General features: G+C 37.9%; 3 protein-coding genes across 3 annotated transcripts in view; 2 read left to right on the plus strand and 1 right to left on the minus strand.

The window, feature by feature from the left end:
- The first annotated feature begins 1868 nt into the window (after positions 1 to 1868).
- Positions 1869 to 3196, plus strand: morn3 (MORN repeat containing 3). Its single transcript, XM_061733179.1, has 5 exons — positions 1869 to 1995; positions 2105 to 2262; positions 2343 to 2502; positions 2596 to 2780; positions 2941 to 3196. The coding sequence occupies exons 1-5, from the start codon at positions 1869 to 1871 to the stop codon at positions 3004 to 3006; spliced, it is 696 nt and encodes a 231-aa protein (XP_061589163.1). The 3' UTR covers positions 3007 to 3196.
- A 336-nt stretch (positions 3197 to 3532) lies between these two features.
- On the minus strand, positions 3533 to 6170 carry orai1b (ORAI calcium release-activated calcium modulator 1b). The gene is made up of 2 exons (XM_061733384.1): positions 5899 to 6170; positions 3533 to 4606 (listed from the first exon to the last, which is right to left on the minus strand). Exons 1-2 carry the CDS (start codon positions 6010 to 6012, stop codon positions 4049 to 4051), a joined length of 672 nt encoding a protein of 223 aa, XP_061589368.1. The 5' UTR covers positions 6013 to 6170; the 3' UTR covers positions 3533 to 4048.
- Positions 6171 to 8998: 2828 nt separating this feature from the next.
- The window catches only part of kdm2bb (lysine (K)-specific demethylase 2Bb), a 36644-nt gene continuing 21717 nt past the window's right edge, over positions 8999 to 23925 (plus strand). Inside the window, exons 1-12 of the mRNA XM_061734210.1 lie at positions 8999 to 9166; positions 10139 to 10283; positions 10448 to 10526; positions 11249 to 11295; positions 12991 to 13169; positions 13257 to 13363; positions 18635 to 18728; positions 18834 to 18987; positions 19160 to 19275; positions 21184 to 21304; positions 22114 to 22391; positions 22489 to 22575. Coding sequence (XP_061590194.1) covers positions 9122 to 9166; positions 10139 to 10283; positions 10448 to 10526; positions 11249 to 11295; positions 12991 to 13169; positions 13257 to 13363; positions 18635 to 18728; positions 18834 to 18987; positions 19160 to 19275; positions 21184 to 21304; positions 22114 to 22391; positions 22489 to 22575 — 1452 coding nt within the window. The 5' untranslated portion in view covers positions 8999 to 9121. The remainder of the gene's footprint in view (positions 9167 to 10138; positions 10284 to 10447; positions 10527 to 11248; positions 11296 to 12990; positions 13170 to 13256; positions 13364 to 18634; positions 18729 to 18833; positions 18988 to 19159; positions 19276 to 21183; positions 21305 to 22113; positions 22392 to 22488; positions 22576 to 23925) is intronic.

Here is a 23925-nt window from a genome sequence, read left to right on the forward strand (position 1 = left end):
TCAAAATAAAACCAATCACAGTGCGCATTGCTGTTGCTAGGACACAACAAGCATAACTGCTGGTGATTGAGTGTAGACTTCTAACTGTCTGCGTTTTCTTTTTAACGACATACCCCGAATTGGGTCTTGGGACTGCAGAGGAGGTACAATTACTTTTCTTTGAATTTGTGTTTGACTATTCTTTCCCCTTTTAAATGATGCACAAAAGTTTGCAAAATAGGTAGCATTTGCTATGTTGTATGAGTAACTTTGAATAACATAACAAGGACTTTGTTGTTTGACTCTATTTTCATAAATATGAAGTGGACAAAAATCCAAAGTGATCAAAAGATCAAGCTGAAAAACGTTCTGATGAAAAGAAAACAGTCAAGTTTGTGAGCTTGACGTCATTTGTGAACATGATAACATGATAGTGACAATAAAACATTTTGACATTTTGTTTCGTTGTATGTAGGCCAATGATAACTTCCATCACCTTTCATCATCACCTTTATTTCTTGCATCTACTTTGTTTTATTCGTTTTAATTTATGTCTGTCTGTCTTTAATTTTGCTTTCAAACTCTTTTACATTTTAATGCATTTCTTAAAATTTATTTTTTATTTAAAGCGCTTTGAATTGTCTTGTACATGAAATGTGCTATACAGATGAACTTGCCATGCCACTGGTGTATGCTTGTTGTGTACAAGCTGCAGGGAAAACAGAAAAGCTCCAGACAATATTTGAACTGGGATCTGTTTAGCTGTGAGGTGACTATAACCATCCCCCCACCATACTGCCTGATAAATGGTCACAGAAAGAAAGATACACTTTTTTCAGCAAAAATGGAAGGCAAATGAGGACACTGTCCCCTCGCAGCAAGAAGGCTGTCTGTTTGGAGTCTAGTTGGGTTCCTTTCTGTGCTTTCATGGCGTCTACAAGGGTTTTCTTTAGTTTATCATGTTTCCTTCAACAACAATTGTCAGTCTAAAGAGAAGTTAAAGAAGATTCCATTGAATACTTCTTTATTCATTCCCAAAGATAAATGACACTGTTGCAGTATCTTATAAAGTCATTGTTGAAGGCTTCAGCTGGTAGCAGTAATGATCTCATGTACTCTCATGTAACACAAGAAATGACAGACTAAAGGCAATCCATTGTTCACTGTGTTGTGTAGATAATGTGGATTGTTGTCCATTATGTTTTGCAAGATTCAAACAAGTTTCAGAGCAGTCTCCAAAGAATGACTGCAAATAAAATATGCTCTCACCCCACCAGATGCATAGAAGATATTCAGCAATCTTAGTGCAAGCACTGAAGAAGCCAACTGTCCTCAAGAATTAGTCTGTTCTTTCTTGCAAACAACCTTATTGTTTAATCTTCTATACAGTTCAGGTATCTGCAGGATTGTACTGGCAGGCTGAGGTGTACAAAGTGCAGTACTACAGCTTAGTGAGGTATTCAATGATCCAGGGGATTGTAAAGGCATCTCTGTGTGTTTTCTGGAGTTTAGTGCAGGCTGGATTGTGCTAAATGCACTGGAGAAATGAAAACCAAACCAAAAAAGAAACCATAAATCTCACAATGCTGCCTGTTTTGTCCAGATGAGAATTGGCTCACTGAAGCAGTAGATGATTGTATCTTTAACTGCAACCCTGTGTTGAAAAAACAAACAAAAAAACTGCAGGGAGTCGTGCTTGCTTGCTTACTTAGGTGGACCAGTAATAGATTTGAATTTTCATGGATAGATTTTTGTTCTGTTTACAGTCGTGTTCATGTTTGTGCTCTTTAGCAGCACTGAATTGGTTAGGGGGAATAAAATTAACCTGTAGCTTCACAGATTTAATGGAATTCTTTATTTTGCAGGATTCCACCAAGCTACTCCCAGAAATGCCATTTATCAAATCAAAAAAGAATCTGCCAGTCATTTCAACACAGAAATGTGGACTTCGACACACAGTTATCTCTGCCAATGGAGATGAATACACCGGGGAGTGGCTTGACAACAAAAAACATGGTTAGATACTGTTGAGTGTACTTCACTATTGAAATATTGGCATACACTCAGATATAAATCATGCTTTGTCAAGTGCTGGTTTGCTGAAAAAAAGGTTTTTTCTTTCAAGGAAAGGGAAACTATGTTTGTAAGAAGACTGGTGCCATTTATGCAGGAGAATGGAAATTTGGAAAACGTGATGGACTTGGCACCTATTGTGTTCTACTCCCTGAATCAAAGACATGTTCAAAAAAGTACGATGGTGAATGGAAAAATGGAAAAAAACATGTATGTATTTTATCCAATTTTTTTTTCAACATGCAAATTGAAATACATACGCTTGATTTGTGATAGTTTTCTATCTCCAGGGTTATGGGACTTACTTTTACAATAACTCGGAAGTGTATGAGGGGGAATGGAGTGAGGACCAGCGGAGCGGCCGGGGAAGAATGCACTATCTGAATGGTGACTTCTATGAGGGAGATTGGATGAATGATAAGATTAACGGCCAAGGACTCATGACATTTTGTAAGAGAAACTTGATTTTTATAAACATGATGTAGTTTGGAATTTCTTAAACACCTTAAAATGTAGAATCTGACTGTCCAACTTATGTTAAAGCAAATGGAACCTCGTATGAAGGCACCTGGCAAGATGGCAAGAAGAATGGCGATGGAAAGCTCTATTACCGTAAAAAAGGCATGATTTATGAAGGTGTTTGGGTGGACGGAGCAGCAAAATGTGGGACACTGTCTAATTTTGGGAGGGACGAGGCTTCAGAACCAGCCAAGTACTCATTTCCAGAGGTACAGAAATGTAATAATTCTATATTAATCTGTTGATCCTTTGGATAATTAAATAATTTAATTTCCGCACTACTTTCACGAATCAAATGAGCACAGACTACAAAGCTCTTTTCCATTGCAATATTGAAGACTGAAACCTGTCCCTGTTTTCTCTTTGAAGTTACACCTGGTGGATGCACAATTGGTTTTAAGTGAAGCTCAGTCAGCCCTCCGTGATCAGTCCTGAGAATCAACAACAAGCATCCTCTCCATCACAAACATGATGTATTCAACACACTTCATCTTGTCAAAATTGCCCATGTCAGAGTTCATGTTTCAATTGACTTTAGACAATAGCTATTAAACTGATCAAATTCATTCTATCTACTATTGTTGCATCTATTGTGATAAAAGAACTATTCAAGCTTTGTATGTGTAGAGTAAACATCTATAATTTCTGAGTTATAATTAATGTAAATGTCAAAGTGATCTCAAAGAATACCACAAATATTGACTACTGCCAAACAGGCCATTTAAATCAGCTTGTTTAAATTGTTGAAACTCAAACAGCAATTACATGTGAATAAGGCTGGCTGACAAACTCCCTGGGCTCTGCAGGGAAATGAGGGATGAAAATTAAAAAACTAAGCAGTATGAAGGATGAAGGCCGGCAAAAGAAAATCTATTAATCATCATAAAATTATGGGCTTAAAATAAAGTCATAAATACTATTATAGATGTAATTTTTTCAACACTCAAACTCTGAATGCTGGTTAAAAAAAAGTGTTTATTTAAACACAACAGCCTCTGCCACTTGTCAGCAACTTAACTTACTCTAATAACACTGTAATTTTGGCAAAGATTAGTCAATATACTCAAATCTCAAGCAATTATAAATAGAGAGCAATACAAGCGATCCTGTCACTATACAGAAAAAGATAAAACACCAGTGGTTCACAAAACAGGACAAGACAACATACACGTACCTGTACAGTGTTCGTCGACAAACATAAATAATGTAATAAGTAATATCCAGGATTCCAATTACTGATCACCAGATAATTCAAGCAACAATCACATTTAAGATTTTGTGATTTCAAACTTCATGCATTGTGGCAAATTGACAAGTTTGCAGGTGATCAGATATGTCTTTTAAAAATACAACTCTTCACAAAAGTATATTTCACAACAAATATCTTAATTCCTGTAAAAACATTTGAAGCCAACTTTTGGGCTTCTGACTTGGAGAGTTCTTATGGAGTCAAAGAATTATGATATCCATCCAGTGTCTATGGGAAATGTGAGCTTGGTGACTGCAAGATAGAAGACTCTCCCCTGTTGTCAAGCTCATTTTGAAGTCGAGTTAGGTTAGATAGCTCCTCAAGCTCCTGAAACTGTCTATCAGTCTTGTGGCTGACCAAGGAGCGATAGAAATGCACAGCAAAGACTATGAAGACCAAGCCGAACGGGACCATAATGGAGGTTGAGGTAATAGCAGCAGCCACACCCGAAGAAACAGTGTTATTGCTGGATTTGTCAGGCTTAATAGGCAAAAATTTGACCCAGCAGAGAAGAACCACCTCAGCAAGGAAGAGCAGGGTACCGATGACGGTGGAAAAAGCCCACGCCAGTTCAATGTGTCGGTGCATCCGCTCATGTGGAGACTCCTTCACAGAGTTGAGGTTGTGCACGTTGCTGACAGCCTCTATGTTAGGCAAAATGCAGGTGCTGACCATCAGAGCAAACAGGTGAACAGCCACAAGCACAGTGGTGCAGGCACTGAAGGCGATAAGAAGAGCAGGAGGGTAAGGATAACTGTTGTCCAGCTGCACTTCTACCATAGCCACCTAAAGAGAAGGAAAAACAGCAAACATAAACTTTAAATGCACACCAGCACTCTCTTGTGGGATTGGCTAATCCAGAGAGAAGCAAGAGCAGGGGCGTCAATTGGGTATGGCAAAGTACGGCAGCCGCCACACATTGGCTTCAAGGGAAAATGTAAATGTTTGTTTTTTAAATACATTTATGGAATTACTCTGTGTCTATTTGTATTGATTATTCTATTACTTAATACATATAGAATAACTACAAATGCAAATCAGAACAACATGATCGATTTCACTAGTTATTATACACTGCAAAAACTCAAAATCTTAACAAGAATATTTGTCTTATTTCTAGTTAAAATGTCTAATTTTTAGTCAAAGAAAATCTCATTACATTTAAGGCTATACTCAAAAACAACCATTTTCACCTGTTTCAAGTAGATTTTCACTTGGAACAAGATTGTTTTGCTTGTAATGAGAAGATAAATCTTGTCCCACTGGAAGATTTTCCTACTTATTTCAAGTGAAAATGTACTTGAAACAGGTGAAAATGGTCAAATAACAAGTTATTTTTCTAGTGATGACTCTTGTTTTAAGTGTAATGAGATTTTTTGACTAAAAATGAGACATTTTAACTAGAAATAAGACAAATATTCCTGGTAAGATTTTGAGTTTTTGCAGTGAGCAAGACTACTGTGTCTATTTGTATTGATTATTCTATTACTTAATACATATAGAATAACTACAAATGCAAATCAGATCGATTTCACTAATTATTATACACTGCAAAAACTCAATCTTAACAAGAATATTTGTCCTATTTCTAGTTAAAATGTCAATTTTTAGTAAAAAAAAAATCTCATTACATTTAAGACAAGACTCAAAAACAACAATTTTCACCTGTTTCAAGTAGATTTTCACTTAAAATAAGTGGAAAAATCTGCCAGTGGAACAACATTTTTTTGCTTGTAATGAGAAGATACATCTTGGTGAAAATGGTCAAATAAGTTATTTTTCTGGTGATGACTCTTGTTTTAAGTGTAATGAGATTTTTTGACTAAAAATTAGACATTTTAACTAGAAATAAGACAAATATTCCTGGTAAGATTTTGAGTTTTTGCAGTGAGCGAGACTGCATTTGAAAAAGTTCCAATTTTCTTGACCACACAGATAAGCTACATAGACCTCTGTGATGAGTATTTGCTGGACGTGTTGATTGATACTCTAGTTAATGTGACTCGTAACCTTGCCATACCTTAGCTTCCACTGAATTGACGCCACTGAGCAAGAGGATGCTTTGCAGAAGAAATTACCATAGCAAATCCAGACAGCAGGGCTGATGTCCGACTAGAAGCCTTCAGTTTAGCTCGACTCAGGTACAGTTTTCTCCAAGACAGAGCTTGCAGTGAATGCTCGTTCAGACTCATGTTACACTTGTGAGGACGCGGACGGAGCTGCGCAGTCGTCTGTCAGTCTCGAGACAGAAAAGAGAGCGCAACTTGGTGCGGTTCAGGATTTAACCTCGCCTGTTGACAGAAGTCCGGAAACCCTTTTCTCAGACAGCCGTCTTCTTTAAAGTGTCGGTGCTGCTTGCACCTTAAATTACCCACAAGGCCACGCGCTGTCGCCGACAGCAACATCCGTTATGCTGCGTTCCATTTACCTCGGAAGTCGGAACTGGGAACTGGGAATGACGTCACAGCCGAGTTATCAGCGTTCCAGTTACAAAGTAGGTAAACAAGTTTGTAGTTCGCATATACCACATGAAAAATGTGAATGACACTATAGCAGCATATATATGCTGAACAATACTTGTATATGACTGATCTAGTGTGACCAAAACTAGAATGAAGTGCTACGAATTTTTACAGAGCTCTCTTCTACTGTTTACAACCGGGGCAGCCATCTCGGAATGTGAACTCGGGGGTGGTGAAGACTCTCGCACTTTCCCAGTGGGAAATCCCACTTCTAGGGGCGTTCCAGTTGAAAATTCCGACTGGGAACTGGGAAATCCCCACTTCCGAGGACAAATGGAACGCGGCACAAGACTTCACATTTACGAAACAAGCTGTAATAACATGCAAATAGATAAATAAATGAACAAGCGTTCACATTGAAAGCAATGTTAAATTTGTCCGTACGAACGAATATAATGAAAATTGTTTTTTTTTGTAAATTTGTGACTGCATTTGGAGAACAGAAATCTGCAAAATGTTTCTAAAGCGATTAATTACAACAGCATTACAGTTAAATAAATCGTCATACATAAGGAATAAAGGGTTCACAATAATCTGGTATTCAGTGATATATGTGTGAGTGTTTCATAGCTTTTAAATGTATAAATATCAATCAAATACATGTGCGAAGTTTGACGCATACCTGTCAAATCTCCCGTTTTGGCCGGGATACTACCGTATTTTACCTCTCTTTCACGCCGAACTCCTGTATTAGTATTTTCCCGTAAATTTCCCGTTTTATAATATAATTATTTTAAAACAGCAAACTAAATTATCACTAACCTCGCGAGAACTGCTGCTTGCTGTAGCCTCGGTGGCAGTTCTCGCGAGGTTAGTGGCGACAACTGAAGCAAACTCGGAACAACAAATCATATTGATGGATGTAACGAGAGAGAGAGAGAAGGCATTTCTGCCCCCAAAAAGCAAAGACTTCTTGTAAATATCTCTAAAAATGGGAAACCGAATTTACTTTCCTAAAGAGGAGCAGGTTGGGGCTCAGTTACGCGTTCTGAAAGATGTGTAACTAAGATTTTAGTGACTCTCACGGGGGAAGGACCGATGTCCGTCAGTGAATACCAGAGAGCCACATGAGTGAAAATGAAAAATTAAAAGAAAATGTAAATGTTTCACTTGAGGACAATCAATGTGTATATAAAATGCAAATATTTAAAATAAATAAATGTGCTTTAATTCACTTTTTGTCTTTTTATTTAGGCTCTATACATAGGAATGCCCACAGCAAATTTCAGTGTCAACAAAGGTAGAACTAGCAGATTCTGAGCACATAATTGTAGTTTATAAGCAGTACGCGAGTTGTAAAAAAAGATCAGGGGGGATGGTGGATTTTATCATATGGGGACAGATAATTTGTGCTGATTACAAATAATATAATATATTACAAATAGTAGCACTGACCAAAACACCTGCAGAAATACTGCAGGAATGACATAGCGGCAGTTAAATGCAGCCTTCTGTAAGCTTTAAATATCCACTGGACTTACATCAAATACATCAAAACACAACAATAAAAAACAGTTTTCTGAACTTATCGATATGATTCTGTCCTTCACAGGATAAGTAAAATGGATCACTGCAAAAACTCAAAATCTTAACAAGAATATTTGTCTTATTTCTAGTTAAAACGTCTCATTTTAGTAAAAAAATCTCATAACACTTAAAACAAGACTCATCACTGGAAAAAACAACAATTTTCACCTGTTTCAAGTAGATTTTCACTTAAAATAAGTAGAAAAATCTGCCAGTGGAACAATATTTTTTTGCTTGTAATGAGAAGATAAATCTTGTCCCACTGGCAGATTTTCCTACTTATTTCAAGTGAAAATTTACTTGAAACAGGTGAAAATTGTCAAATAAGTTATTTTTCTGGTGATGACTCTAAATGTTGAAATAGCAGTAAAACCACATTCATTGATGAAATGGCATAAGAGATGGAAAGGGGGGATGGCAGTTTTACAGGGGGGATGATTTTGACCGTTTTTATTTCAGGGGGGATGCCATCCCCCCTCAACTCCAGTACTGTTTATAAGTCCTTGACAGGTGGATATTTTAAATCTCTCGTAAATCTGTCTTATAATGTAAGATACTGGACCTCGGTTGGCGGAAAATTTCCCATATTTTTATTTTTTTATTAACTTACAGTACAAACAACAACAGAAGACGACATCAGTGTGTGTGTGTGTGTGTGTGTGTGTGTGTGTGTGTGTGTGTGTGTGTGTGTGTGTGTGTGTGTGTGTGTGTAGATAAGGTGATGAAAGTAGATACATAAATTGACAATATAATTAAAAAAATAAATAATTATCATATAGAGTGGTGTAGCACTATACAATGTAGAATAATAGTATAGTAATATCCTAATATAATATAAATATTATAAAATATTATAACATATAACCAAATTATCACCATACTATTATAGGCCTATATAACGATATAATAATACTATAGTTAAACATCCCATGATATTTCATAACTTAATATAATAATAAATTATGAAACAATACATCATGATAATGCTAAGAATAATTATTAGAATTAAAATTAGCAATTTATGTATTTGCAAAAAAAAATAAAAAATGTCCCGTATTTTTAAACCCAAAACGTGACAGGTATGTGGTGTGACGTAGTCCAATAATATTTTCATCTCGGGCGATGACGTCACACACAAAACACGGCTCCGCTGCTTTGAATGTTTTTTAAAGCTGCTCGGTGCTTCTCAGCTCACCTGCACACGAGGATGCCCGCACAAAATATATCAACTGCAAAAGAAGTTTAAGAGACTATGACCGAGTTGGCGGATTCAGGCGCCGGATCTGGACGTAGGCTGGTGTGTAGCACGATAGCATCCGTCGTTCACGTTAACCTGCGGAGAGAGCTAATTAGTTAGCCCAGCTAACGACGTGAGGACGTTTGTCATGTCACCAAAACTGTGCAAGTTTGAAGAGTCAAGCGAAAACGACATTTAAAAATAAAAGCATGCTCTCACACTTGTTGTATTTATCGTGCATATGGTAGTTAAAAGGAGTCAAAATAATGTGTGAGTAAAATTTTGCAAGTAAGCCGCGTTCCATTTGTCCTCGGAAGTGGGGATTTCCCAGTTCCCAGTCGGAATTTTCAACTGGAACGCCCCTCGAAGTGGGATTTCCCACTGGGAAAGTGGGAGAGTCTTCACCACCCCCGAGTTCACATTCCAAGATGGCTGCCCCGGTTGTAAACAGTAGAAGAGAGCTCTGTAAAAATTCGTAGCACTTCATTCTAGTTTTGGTCACACTAAATCAGTCGTATACAAGTATTGTTCGGCATATATATGCTGCTATAGTGTAATTTACATTTTTTATGTGGTATATGCGAACTAAAAACTTGTTTACCTACTTTGTAACTGGAACGCTGATAACTCGGCTGTGACGTCATTCCCAGTTCCGAGTTCCGACTTCCGAGGCAAATTGACTTAGAATCAACATCTTGGAATGTCCCACACACACAAGCGTGAATTAAGGGCTGTGCCGTTTGTGCATTCAAGAAAAATATACACACCTATTGTAACGGAACTAGTGCCACAAAAATCTGAAAGTTTGACATGAAATGATGGTCCTTTATTGGTACTGACTGGTGTGTGCAGAGGAGTGGGAGTGGGCCTGTCTGTGCGACACAGCGTGCTTTCAGCGTGTCTAAAACCTGATTTATGGTTCTGCGTTACACCGACGCAGATTCTACGCCGTATGGTCTGCGTCGGTGTAACGCGGAACCATAAATCAGCCTTCAGTGTTTGTCACGGAACTCATGTGATTTTCAATCGCAGCGCACCATCTGCCGGAGGATGTACGGCGAAGACGAAGATCTGTCAGAGGTTGAAGAAATGGCAAACATCCGAGATTTCAGCCTGGAGGAAAAGCTTGCCAGTGACAGCTACACGGGAGACTTTGTCCGCTCCATGGAGGGCAGAGGTAAAGAATATAGTGCATGTCAATGCATGCTTTTAAGTCAGCTGTTGTTATATAATTTTACAACAGCGTTACATTTGATTTTTGGTTGGCAAGGTGGACGTTTTTACCACAATTGCTAAATGCACATACATGCTTTTGATTAAAACACATGCATTGTCTTGCAGACTTCACTTATGAATATGTGCAGAGGGAGGCCCTCAGGACCCCCCTCATATTTAAAGAGAAAGATGAATTAGGGATCAGGTGAGAGTTTTTCTTTTAAGGTGCATAATACAGTCCATTATTGTGATTGGCTCAGATGACTTTGAACTGTAGTAATTGTATAGATATACATTGTTTGGGGTAATGATGTTATATTTAAATAATTGGAAATTGTACCTTAACAAGAGAGCCCAACACACAATTTTAAACTCCACGTAGAGTCGTTTTTTAACATATCAAACCATGTTTAAAGCAAATTAAATTCATCTGCATTTTCTTTTGCAGTTGATCAAATCAATTTTTTCTTGCAAAAACAATAGTGGCACAAACACAGGTGTGCTGTGTGTATTCTACATCATGTAAGAAGATCTCACATCACTGTAAGTTTTATTACTGTTCTTAATAAAAGGCCAAATGAAGAATTTAGCTCCTAAATAAAAAAAACTGTTCTTCCTTTTTCAATGTTAATGAAAAGGAATGAGATCTTCTTCAATCCATATCTTAATCAAATTATAATCATTTAATCTTGAACACACTAATTATAATTTATTTGCACACTTTTAAATATCTGATCATTGTTCCTTTTTTTGGAATTTTATCAAGTAATCCTGATTACTTGTTATCTCTTACTGTGTGACTGTTCTTGTGCAGTGTAATTTTCCAATGTTAACATGCTATCAGTTGAATATCTGTGTTTTAAACTTATAACATTGCACGCTGTATATCAACTGGCTGATGTGCACCATTTTCTTACATTTATATAGAATGCCTGATCCAGAGTTTACAGTCAGTGACATTAAAGGATTAGTGGGTAAGTGGAATGTACAAACGCACACAAGCACATATTTATTGTTTCAGACATAGACTTGTCATGGAAACTGAACCAAAGCATACTTGTATGTAGAACTAGCTGCTGACAAATTTCTGCCTCTCTAAAAGTCTGAAATGTGACACTTATTGTTATTACCACACAGTTTGTCGTCATGTCAAAGTTTATTTATAGAAAATTTAAAACACGAGTTGACCAAAGTGATGTATAAATAACACTGGTCAAACAAAAAAATCTTGACGATAAAAACAAAAAAAGAACAAAAAATGTGTTTAATATTCTGCGCAGCTGTGACTTTAAAAGGGATTTAGCACCTCTGATATTAAAAGGTATACTGCTGTACGGTATTCATGGCAGTCACTGAAAATGCAGTCTCGCCTCTGTTATTCAGTCTTAAACAGGGAATATTCAGGCGCAATAGGTTTGCAGACTTGAGTGTTCTAGCTGGAGTGTGACGTTTCAAGACTGGGTAGTAGGGCAGTGCTATACCAACAAGTAATAACATTTTGAAATTGACCCTAAAATGGATGGGGAGGAAGCAAACATAGAGCGATGTGATCACATAATTAGGTAAACTTTGTCCTCAGTTGTGATCACATAACCTTTTTCACACCCTGCAAACACGAAAGAGATGACTGATCAAGACCAATATAAAAAGAAACCACAATAATCCAAACAAGTTGTAACAAAAGCCTTAATAATTCTGTCATGGTCCTGTGAAGGAAGGTAGGGCTTCACTTTACTAAAGGGTGTCATAATTGAAAAACACTGGTCTTGATTATTTAACTACCTTATTTATCAAATTTGAATGCACTTTCAAAAACTGACACAAAGATTCCTTTGCACCTGATTGACAGTAAGAGTGTAACTTGCAGATAATACTAATAACCATCTACAAGGGTAGGCTTTCCAAATAAAATAATTTCTGCTTTGATTTTTTTTAAGACGTTAAATGTAAGATGTTTGTCTACATCTGTGATTGCACATCTCTCTAACAGTTCAGCAGAGCCTGAATGTTAGCATGATTGTTATATTGGCAGATAGATTTAAGGCTTATCTGCAAAATGGTGAAAAGAGATGGTTTGCTTTTTGTAAGTTGACCCCAAAGGGGATATATATGTGTATATATGTATATATATATATATATATATATATAAACATAATAAAAAAAATTGTAGCAGATGCAAATGTAAACATTAACACAACTTTTATTAAAAAAAATGGACCTACACAAAAAATATTGAATGAAAGCCTCATTTTTATTCAACATTTTGTAGTTTAAAAAAAAACACATTTTATTTGTCCAGTTGCAAAAAATTGCTTATATAATTGCTCCATCTAGTGGGGACCATTGTCTAAAACGCATATATGAGCGTGTGCAGTTTTTACTGTGGCAGATTTGTTTGTGGTAGGTGAGATGAACACAAACCTATAAAAGAACCTACAAAGTTTTATGGCATTTCCACCTCACTTGTTTTGAAATTGCAAAATGCGCCGTTGGTCTCAGTGTAGGATGAATTCTTTGTCTCCACTTTTTATTCTTTTTATTATACCTCAAGTGTTATTCATGCAGTTTGCCAATGATGCAATTTCCATGCTTCCCTTTTCCTTGTGAACAAAGTGCGTTACGTGTGATCACAGGTGTCTTTCCTTTGGTGTCCTGCTTGTTTCTTGCAGGCAGTCGGCGCTCTGTGGATGTTATGGACGTGAGTACTCAAAGAGGCTCTGAAATGAGCATGGCTCAGTTTGTCCGTTACTATGAGACACCAGAAAAAGAGCGCAACAAACTCTTCAATGTCATCAGCTTAGAGTTCAGCCACACTAAGCTGGCGAACCTCATCAAGCGACCAACAGTGGTAATGTAACTTGATGCTTGCTACTCACAAATCCTGCAATTTATTCAGAGAACATGAGTAGATGTGTAGTTTTGATTACTTTTATAGGTGGACCAGGTTGACTGGGTGGACAACATGTGGCCTCCTAATCTGAAACAAAGCCAAACAGAAACCACCAACATTATTTCACAGATGAAGTACCCTAAAGTGCAAAGGTAAGGCTTTGCTGTGGTCGATTTGTCTCAGTCTTAACATCATGTAACAGGTTTACATGATGGATGGCTGGATGTGTATTTACGAGAAAAAAGGTGTGTTGAACAGCCACATGGAGAGTGAAAAAAATGTCTTATATCCTCCTGAGAACCGGCCCATTCATTTATGTCCTTTATAATTGACATTTTGTTCACCTTTATCTTCCTTAAGTATTTTGAGTTACCCCATCAAGCCCTAAAGTGCTTTGTAGAGGACATCCTGGGCTTTCCAGTGATGTGTCATGTGATGGGTTTGCATGCTGGGAACTTTACTTTTTTTCTCTATGAAGATGGCTGCCATACCAACAACCACATTTTATGGAAAGAGGAGAGGTAAGTCAAATATTTTATATCTATTGCTATTTTTACCATGATAATTATATATATTCTTGTTCATTAACTTGTCAGTAACAATATTTTTACTTCTGAAAACAGTTTCATGAGTTTTGTTTTGAAATAATGGTCATTTAATGAATGTCAACTGTAGTGGACACCAGGACCATTTTAATGTATTTAATGACTGCACATTGTTGTAGGAGAAAGAACTGAAGCAGAGAGGATTCTATACCGGATAATAGAGGGAGATTCAGATTTGGAGCTTTCAGATGAGGAAAAGGATGAGGAGGATGAGTATCAGCCTGTGATAGGGGAAAATGATGATGAAGAAGGAGAGGAAGAAGATCCAGGAGAATCTGATGAGACAGAGTCAGAGGCAGAGAAGGAGCAGGAAAGTCGTCGTGCTCTGTGGGCCAGGACTAACTTGTATGTTTTATTTAGTTTCAGGCTAATGTATTTAATTTTATTATCATGTTAGGTTATAGTAGTATTTGTACTATGCGTAAATGCTGTTAAAATATATGCAAGTTACCTAAAAATATGCTTGTAAAGTTGGTCAATAGGGAGTCATATCACATCCATGACACTGAAATTACTGCATTAATACAAAAATGAACTGTTATTCCTTTTATTAACTTGAATTTATTTGTGTATTTTTTTTCTATCCATCATAACAGATTCACACCTGTGCTACCTGGGCTTCCTGTGTATCAAGATGACCCTAAAATCCGGGAATACTGGAGTCCAATCCAGTACTTTTCACAGTACATTGATGACAAAATCTTTGAGAATCTGGCAACCTTTACAAATCAAAGACACCTGCAAACTACAGGAGTGTCACTGAATACTACTGCCCAAGAAATCAAGATTTTCTTTGGCATATCAGTACACATGGCCTGCCTTGGCTATCCCAGAGTAAAAATGTTTTGGGCTCAAAAAACTAAAGTACCACTTATTAGCAGGAAAATGACAAGGGATAGGTTCTACAAGCTGAGAAGCTCACTCAAGATTGTCAATGACTTGGATGTACCTGAAAGGGCAAAGGAGTCAGACATTCTTTGGAGAGTCAGACCATTGCTTGACCGTGTGAGGCAAGGTTGTCTCAACCTTCCAAGGTGTGACAAGGTGTGTGTTGATGAGCAAATCATCCCGTTCACAGGCCGCTGCCCAGTCAGGCAGTATGTGCCGGGAAAGCCAAACCCTACTGGCCTCAAGGTTTTTGTCCTTGCCTCGCCAAACGGCCTGGTCCTGGATTTTGAGGTCTATCAGGGCAAGAACACATTCAGGGGCCAAAGATTGGGAGTTGGAGCTGCAGCGGTCTTGCGAATGGTCGAGTCAGTTCCTACAGGAACTTATGTGTTCTTTGATCGATATTTCACAACAATCGATCTCATGGACGCTTTGCTCTCAAAGGGTCTTCCAGCAACTGGAACTATTATGAAGAACAGGGTTCCAAAGCAATGCCAGCTACCCGGAGATAAGCAGCTGAGAAAAGAAAGGAGAGGGGCTTCAGTGATGTTGGTCCGGAGGGGGCCTGAGCTGGCAGTGACGAAATGGTTTGATAATAAACCAGTTCTGATGGCCTCCACTGTCTATGGGAAAGATCCAGAAGATATCTGTAGCAGATGGTCCAAGAAGGACAAAGGTCATGTCCAGGTGAGACGGCCAGCAGTAATAAGGGAATATAATGACAACATGGGTGGCGTAGACCTCTGTGACCGAATGCTGAGCTTCTACCGCATGTCAACCAGGACCAAGAAGTGGACGTCGCGCGTGATGACGCATTTCTTTGATGTTGCCATCACAAACGCTTGGATCCAATACAAGTCTGACAGTAAAGCGCTGAATCGACCAACTAAGAACACACAGCAGTACCTGGACTTCAAATTGCACCTGGCTGAGGAGCTGCTGGATAGTCCTTCATTTGATGACAGCAGTGAAGACAGTGAGGAAGAGTATCAGCCACCAACCAAAACAAGGATCCCACAACCAGAGCCATCTGTACGCAGACTAGGAGCCAGGCACATGCCAGAGATGATGGATATCAAACATGCAGAAAGATGCAGGAACAACGGCTGCAATGGCAAGACATACATCAGGTGCACCAAATGCAAGATGTTCCTCTGCATAACAAAAAAGAAAACATGCTTCATGGATTATCACAGCTAAAATATCCAAAGGAAGAAGAAAAACAGAACTACTTATGTTCTATGTGTTATAGTTCACGGTTGAACTGAATATGTGTTTTTTGTTCTTGCAAGCAACATGTAACAGAAGAGTGAGACAGAATTGTATTTTGTTGTATTTTGTTCAAATTGAATGTGTTCCTGGGTGAATATCACTCTAAAGATGCTCCTTTTTTCTCGTTTTCTAAATTCTGTACTATTTTTACACGGAAATCGTCCTGTTGTCCTCTACAGTGGACATGCTGTGAAATTAAAATAAAAAATATATTTAAAGAAATTAAAATTGTAAGGTGTTTTTTTAGGCCCAAATAGATAGGAAATCACACAAAAACAGAAATTGTAAGACACTTTTTTTCTTTGGTTCTCAGGAGGATATGTTTAACCTCCTGTGGCTCTTTGTTTGTTTTCTTTCTTTCTTTCTTTCTTTCTTTCTTTCTTTCTTTCTTTCTTTCTTTCTTTCTTTCTTTCTTTCTTTCTTTCTTTCTTTCTTTCTTTCTTTCTTTCTTTCTTTCTTTCTTTCTTTCTTTCTTTCTTTCTTTCTTTCTTTTAGTCAATATCCACAATGTTTAAATAGAAATAGAAGAGAGTAGGGAGAACTAAAGGTGTTTCAACACATTCACATTCACACATTCAGTTTGTACTTAAATTATTTCAACTTTGTTGTAGAAAACACTTATTTTACTGTATTGTTTTTTTTTTATCAGGTGCTGCCTGTCAAACTGTGGTTCTTGTCATTTCATTATTTTGTATATTTATATATTTAAAATGTAAGCTTGGTCTTATTGTGTTTAAAGCAATAAGCTAACAGTTAACAGATTATCAAACATTGAAACTAACAAAGGGATACGTTTACTGTTGTGCTACATCACCTTTAAAAAAAAATACTTTAACAGAGAAGACATATGGAGCCAAATCAGGGCCAAAAGTTTTGCTAATTTGAAAATAAAATTTGAACCTGAAATTTTTTTTTTACAGTTTCAGTTTTATTTTTTTCAGTATCAGATCTTTTTTTCAGTTTCAAATCTTTTTATTTCAGTTTCAAATCTTTTTTTCAGTTTCAAATCTTTTTTTTTCAGTTTCACGTCTTTTTTTTTCAGTTTCACATCTTTTTTTTTCAGTTTCACTTCTTTTTTTTTCAGTTACAAATTTTTTTTTCAGGTTCAGACTTTTGGCCCGGATCTGGCGTGGGGGGCGTGGCATCAACTGAGAGGGGCGTGGCATCATGAGTGACAGCAGAACAGAGAAGGCGGGGGACCTTCCTCAGTCATGTTGCCTTCAGGAAACGTAGGTTGCAGAAGTTATCAGTAGAAGAAGTATGATTCAACACTGTATATACACTATATTCACGTGATTGGCAGTGGAAAAAACTGATATTAGTGACACATTTCTGTTTGAAAGGCTGTTTTAGACCGTACTTGGCACCAATCGCAGTATAAAAGCAATAAACTATGCCAGACTGTACAGTTCAACACCGTACTTGGTAGTATGTGGAAGTGGGAAATGTCAAACTTTAAAGTGTGGCTGTTGAACTGTACAGTCTGGCATAGTTTATTGCTTTTATACTGCGATTGGTGCCAAGTACGGTCTAAAACAGCCTTTCAAACAGAAACCTGTCACTAATATCAGTTTTTTCCACTGCCAATCACGTGAATATGGTGTATATACAGTGTTGAATCATACTTCTACTGATAACTTCTGCAACCTACGTTTCCTGAAGGCAACATGACTGAGTAACGTCCCCCGCCTTCTCTGTTCTGCTGTCACTCATGATGCCACGCCCCTCTCAGTTGATGCCACGCCCCCCACGCCAGATCCGGGCCAAAAGTCTGAACCTGAAAAAAAAATTTGTAACTGAAAAAAAAAGAAGTGAAACTGAAAAAAAAAGATGTGAAACTGAAAAAAAAAGACGTGAAACTGAAAAAAAAAGATTTGAAACTGAAAAAAAGATTTGAAACTGAAATAAAAAGATTTGAAACTGAAAAAAAGATCTGATACTGAAAAAAATAAAACTGAAACTGTAAAAAAAAAATTTCAGGTTCAAATTTTATTTTCAAATTAGCAAAACTTTTGGCCCTGATTTGGCTCCATAAAGACACAGTTTGAAGTGGAATGTTTTTCCAATTGTGGTTTACATATTATCTCAGCCCCTCAAAAGTTTGTCAACTGCTCCGTTCTTATTTTTCCTTTACAAATGACTTAAATCTTTTTAATCCGTGGCAGATCTGGACAGCCAGCAAATGCAAAAAAAAAAAAAAGACATAAGTGAGGACTTATTTAAAAAAAATCATGTTGACAAGTAAAAAAAATACAGGGTAAAAAAAATAAATGCAAACAAACTTGTTCTCATGTATGAAACTGCCATTAAAAACTGCCACATGATCTCTCAGTGAGTTCAGGCAGTAGTGAGAAAAATTTAGTCTCTTTTCCTGTTTACACCTGGGTGATGATTCTTTCAGAGCTGATCCCATAAATTAGTAAATCATTTCTCACTCAGGGTGCTAGTCACCCTTTAATTAATTGCCAGAGAAAAGATTGTGTACAATTTTCCACACAGTGGGGCCCCTGTTAGTGATTTTGCTGTCATGCTTTCAACAGGGAATGTATCTTTCTTTCAGTAATAACTGAGATCGCTGATTCACTCATTGGTCAAGTTGAATAGTTTCATTGTTAGTATTATTATAGATTTCAGTCTGATTTTATTTCCTTTTTTTAGGTATTGTTTGATGAGTGTAAAGGGCTGTTACACAGACTTCCACATTGATTTTGGGGGAACCTCCGTTTGGTATCACCTATTTAAGGGACAGAAAGTAAGTACATTTTTTTCATAAAGGTTCAGATATTGTACATAGTCTCAGTATTGATTACACCTTATTGAGAAAAATCTCCTTTTAAAAATGACTTATACCCATCAGGTGTTCTGGCTTGTGCCTCCAACACCCCATAACCTTGCACTGTATGAGGACTGGGTCCTGTCAAGCAAACAGAGTGATGTCTTCCTAGGAGACCTGGCCCATGGATGCCAGAGAGTAGAACTCAAACAAGGATACACTTTTTTCATCCCATCTGGTGTGTTGGCATGCTTCTTTTAAGGTCGCCTGCAGGAGTAGGTTGGCTACCACTTGAATGGAGAGCAACTCTAAGTTGTATATGGTTATTATGCAATGTATTTTAATTCTGTGAGTTTGCACTGCCTTTTTTCTTTGTATCTCACATCTTTGATTTGTGTTTGGCAATTAAGGTTGGATTCATGCTGTCTACACTCCTGTCGATACACTGGTGTTTGGAGGCAACATTCTGCACAGCTTTAACATTCCTATGCAGCTTACCATCCACGAGATAGAGAACAGGACTAAGGTAGGATTCTTCAACGTGTGGCTAAACTCTGACCAGTAATGCACTAACTCTACGTGGGATAGTTTCATCTCTCTGAGAACTATGAAAGGTGAATAGTTCACCTGTGAGAGACAGTGGCCTGGTTTCCCAGATCAGTTAAGAAGCTCTTAACAGCAAAGGCTTCTTTCAAACCTTCTTAAGGAGCCTGTGAGATGCTGCTGACCCACTCTTTACAGCCTTCTTAGTGAACAAAGACTCAGAGATCCAGGCGCGTCAGGCAAATCCATATTACACCGCACAAATTTTGATCTATTTTATACTTTAGATTTATATTGTTTAGCATTCATTGGTGACAGCAAAGGGGAAAAAAAAAAAAAAAAAAGGAATAACAAGTGTGTTCCTGTATATGCTTTATGCATTACGCACAAATAAAACTATCATCATGACTATCATTTATCACACGTGTGAGATACCATGGCTGCTATACAGCATATTCTCGCTGCAAATCAACCGCGTCGCTGTGCGCGAAGCAGAACTCTTTATATGAACGCATTCGTGCGTCAGTACTTCAATCTCCTGGACGTGCTGTCGGACCGGGCTGTCCAGATGAGGTACCGGCTTCCACGGGCTGAGATACAACACCTCATCACGTTGGTGTCTCTACATATCCGGAGGGCAACCCGGTGCAATTTTGCCCTGAGCCCGGAGGTCCAGTTACTGGCTGCACTGCGTTTTTACGCATGCGTAAAAACGGGAGCTTCCTGGAGGTGGTGGGGGACGGCACCGGACTGAGCGAGGCATCGGTGTCACGGAATGTGGCAGCCGTGACACCGATCCTCCTGCGCCATGCCCGAGCGCACATCAGGATGCCACCACAAGGGAGGAGATCCGCCAGGTCCACCAAGGATTCCACGCCATGGCTGGGATCCCCCGGGTGATTGGTGTAGTGGATGGCACCTTGATCCCCATCCTCAATCCCTCCTTGGTGGACCCGTGCTGGATTGGGAGGAAGCACTTTTCTGCCATCAACACGACCACGAGGGCCTGATAACGGACATCGTTGCCAGGTGGCCGTGGGGCACCCATGACAGCTACGTGTTTGGGAATTAGTTCATTGAGGAGCAGCGCTGCGTGTCTCCACACACCCGCTGTGTGTCTCCAAACATCCGCAAATACAACGTTGATGAATGCAAGATTCTGCTTAGGTCAAGCAGCTAAATAAACTTCAGAATATTTTTTTGAGGTGAAGGATACTGTTTTACTACTGTAGTCACGAGGATACAATGTGGTCCTATATGCGGATCGTTAAGTTAATTTGTCCTTCGTCCATCTTTCACATTTAAAAAAAACAATACATTTCCTCATTATTCTCTTACCAAGACTACTTCTTATATAGTTGCAGTCTTGTTTTCATCATGAAAAAGGGTCATTGAAGTATATTTATCATCTTAGTTTTTCATTATAACACACATAATGCACAGGCAGCAGGGAATTAGTGCGTTTTGTAGCAGTGCTGTGTGTGAAAATGCGCTGATAGTGATCGGTGATCGATTTGCCTGGCATCGATTGATTTAGTTTCAGAACCGCGGTGGTGGACAGCTCCTCCAAAGAGCAATCTTAAGAGCGGTCCTAAGAACGGTCCTAAGAACGGTGTTAAGAAGTCATCTGGGAAACACCCGTATCTTAGGGCCCCTTCTTAGTTGAACCCTTCTTAAGAGCCTTCTTAAATCCTTAAGAAGGGTCGGATTTGGGAAACCCGGCCAAGTGTCTGGATGAGATGAGGAGTAGCGGAGAAATTTCATTTCAAATGAAGGAGAAATGAGGGCACTTATTTCATTGTTAGGAAATTATGTAGCTGAAAAAAGTAAGCACTGTCCACCAAAACGTTATGTAAAAAAAGGTATATGCTTTTTTCCCTCGTGTTATCAGGTTCCTTCCAAATTCCGCTTTCCTTTTTACTATGAGATGTGCTGGTATGTCCTGGAGAGATACTTGCACTATCTGACCAAACAGTCCTACCTTACTAAGGAGATCCCTAAAGAGCATATGGGTAAGTAAGATTAATAATAAACCAATTTCTTAAAAAGTTGGTGTGATATAGAAAATAATACATAAAAAAAAGGTTTTATTTTGGACAGTTACATTCTTACTCCTGTGTTGCATCAACACTTCTTTTGTAAGCTTAGAAGACTGTTTACTGTACATTGGGTACGGAAAGTATTCAGACCCCTTTACATTTTTCTGTCAAGATGGGGTGCTCAGTGTACATTAATGAGAAATAAAATGAACTTTTTGGATTTTAGCAAATGGCTGCATGAAACAAAGAGGGAAAAATTTAAAAGGGTCTGAATACTTTCCCTACCCACTGTAGTTTTGAAGTACACGGCCTGATATTACGACGTCTTTGCTTTGGAACTTCTTTTGTTGTATTTTTCATATCATAATCTTTCAAATGGTTTCAGTCATGTCAGATCTGTAATGCAGTTAAAGGCTCAGACTGTTAAACTTACAAAACTATGCTGCTTTAGAAAGTGAAGAATGTGTTGTCCTACTTCAAAAGCAAGACTTTCTCTTAAAATGTATTGTCTGATGGAAAACGTTTCTCTAAAACATTTATATGATTCCGCATTAATGGTGTTGTCAGGCTTTGAAATTAACCATGCCAGGCGCTATAATGTATCCTTACACCAGCTGCATTTAAATGAGATTTCAAGTTTTGATTAATAGGAGTCCAGGACAAATTTTCATGTGGCCTCATTCCTGTTTAATATCCTACAAGAGATCTTAATGTAATAAACATCCTTTTCCCCCTCATTTAAAAAAATGAATATTATTAATTGACTGCTTTTGCCCTTCCAGACTCCAGGAGTCAGGACAGCTCCTGGTCACGTTATGGCAGGAAGAGCCCGCTCCTCAAATCTGCCATTGACTCTGAAAACAGCTCCACATCTCTAGATTTCCCCAAAACCCCCCCTGAATCTCCATCCTCTGAATGTCAGAGTAAATGGACTCATTTGACAGAGTTTGAACTGACTGGACTCAAGAAACTGGTTGAGAAGCTGGAGTCTCTCCCTGAAAATAAGAAAAGCGTTCCTTTGGGAATTGAAAACCCTCAAGCTCTTCTTGAGCATATAAAGGTAAAAAAATGTAGAAAAAAGTAGAAAATCTTAATATTTCTAGGCAGACTCCAGTAGAGGTTTCATTTATTTTTTGTTGTTTTCTTTGGCTGTGAAGGTTATGCTAAAAGAACATGCTGATGATGATCCTGAATTAGCAATTACTGGACTTCCTGTGGTGTACGTGCCTAAGAAAACCGCAAAGGTAAGAACATTTCACATGTGATGGGACATTTTTGGTGAATTCAGACTAAAGTTGGTGAACAACAAGACCTTGTTTAAGGGAATTGTAGAATTTATTTCTTTTTCAATGTTTCTCCTGCTGTTTTAAGTTGTTTATTGGCTTTCAATCTCTGCTACTGTGTTAGGCACTTTGTAACAATGTATTTAAAAGTGCTATATAAATATAGTTTATCATCATTTTTAAAAGACTTCAAAAGTCAATATTGCCAGCTTCTGCTACAGACCAGTTAAGCATATGCTTTCAAATGGTATATGTGTGTAAAACTGTTCTAATATGTGTAAATGGATCACATTGTTGAAAAAATGTAGATGTGTCCTCCGTGTCATGAGCCACCCCATCATGGAAAAATGTATGTCAAGGTGGACATTTATTGCTAATTTTAACTTTTAATGAGCAGATGGTGGGTCTTCAGTGAGCAAAATCATTCAGTGTTGAATGTAACTGCATACTGTTTATAAAATATACTTTGAATTTCTGATTATTTAAAAAATATTAACAAATGACAGTGTGGACACGTTCACGGCTTGAACAGACCCAACTACAAACACAATATGATGAAAATTGGAAAATATAAAGCAAGAACAGTTGACCAACTCCCAGTTAATGACAAAATGGTATTGATTACTAATTACATGAATTGGTCTGTTTAATGGTCAATTACCCCATAACAACATGGTAGACAGCAGTTTTAGGGAAGCTGAAAAAAGTGAATGTGAAGAAAAATTGGTAAATATACAAAATATTTAAATTTTTTGTCCTTTAACCACTTTTAGCATTCACTGAATTTAACAGAGCAGCCTGAGGGACATGCCGAGTGAAAGAAAATGATATAAAATGGTGGAAATCCATGTCAAGAGACAAGAGACTATGTTAATGATGCATGAGTGACTTTAATGAGAACACCAAAGGTACTTGGTATAGTGATATTGACCAAGAATGTGCTGGCACCTGTGGTGGCAGTAGGTGCGAGAGCCCGACCAACACTGCTTGCAGCTTTAATTGTGAATTGTTTCTGTTAACTACATAACATGTTTATTATGAACTGAGGAACTGTCTCGTGAAGTTTCATATGAGAAACATCAGCTGCACTCCTGCTGCGATGTGAAAAGAAAGTGCACCCTCTGTCAGTTCTGAGATTTAGTGGACATGATATATCCTCAAAGCTTTGAAATGAAAGGCAAATTTACTTCATTGTTTTCATTTTCAAAGATATTTCAATTTCATCCAGAGGGCTTTGTCAGTTCTTGATGGAAAAATAGACAAAGCCTTTTGGAGAGGAGGTGAAAGATCTTCAAGGATGAAGAAAAACTC

Source organism: Cololabis saira, chromosome 11 (assembly GCF_033807715.1).
Source record: "Cololabis saira isolate AMF1-May2022 chromosome 11, fColSai1.1, whole genome shotgun sequence".
Lineage (NCBI taxonomy): Eukaryota > Metazoa > Chordata > Actinopteri > Beloniformes > Belonidae > Cololabis > Cololabis saira.

Excerpts from the sequence above, each read along its gene's own strand:
- morn3 (XM_061733179.1), top strand. The coding sequence starts at position 1,869 with ATGCCATTTATCAAATCAAAAAAGAATCTGCCAGTCATTTCAACACAG. Across the intron at positions 2,263-2,342 it reads GGAAAAATGGAAAAAAACAT|GGTTATGGGACTTACTTTTA; the intron begins GTATGTATTTTA and ends TTCTATCTCCAG. Across the intron at positions 2,503-2,595 it reads CCAAGGACTCATGACATTTT|CAAATGGAACCTCGTATGAA; the intron begins GTAAGAGAAACT and ends CTTATGTTAAAG.
- orai1b (XM_061733384.1), bottom strand. The coding sequence starts at position 6,012 with ATGAGTCTGAACGAGCATTCACTGCAAGCTCTGTCTTGGAGAAAACTG. Across the intron at positions 4,607-5,898 it reads TGCTGTCTGGATTTGCTATG|GTGGCTATGGTAGAAGTGCA; the intron begins GTAATTTCTTCT and ends CCTTCTCTTTAG.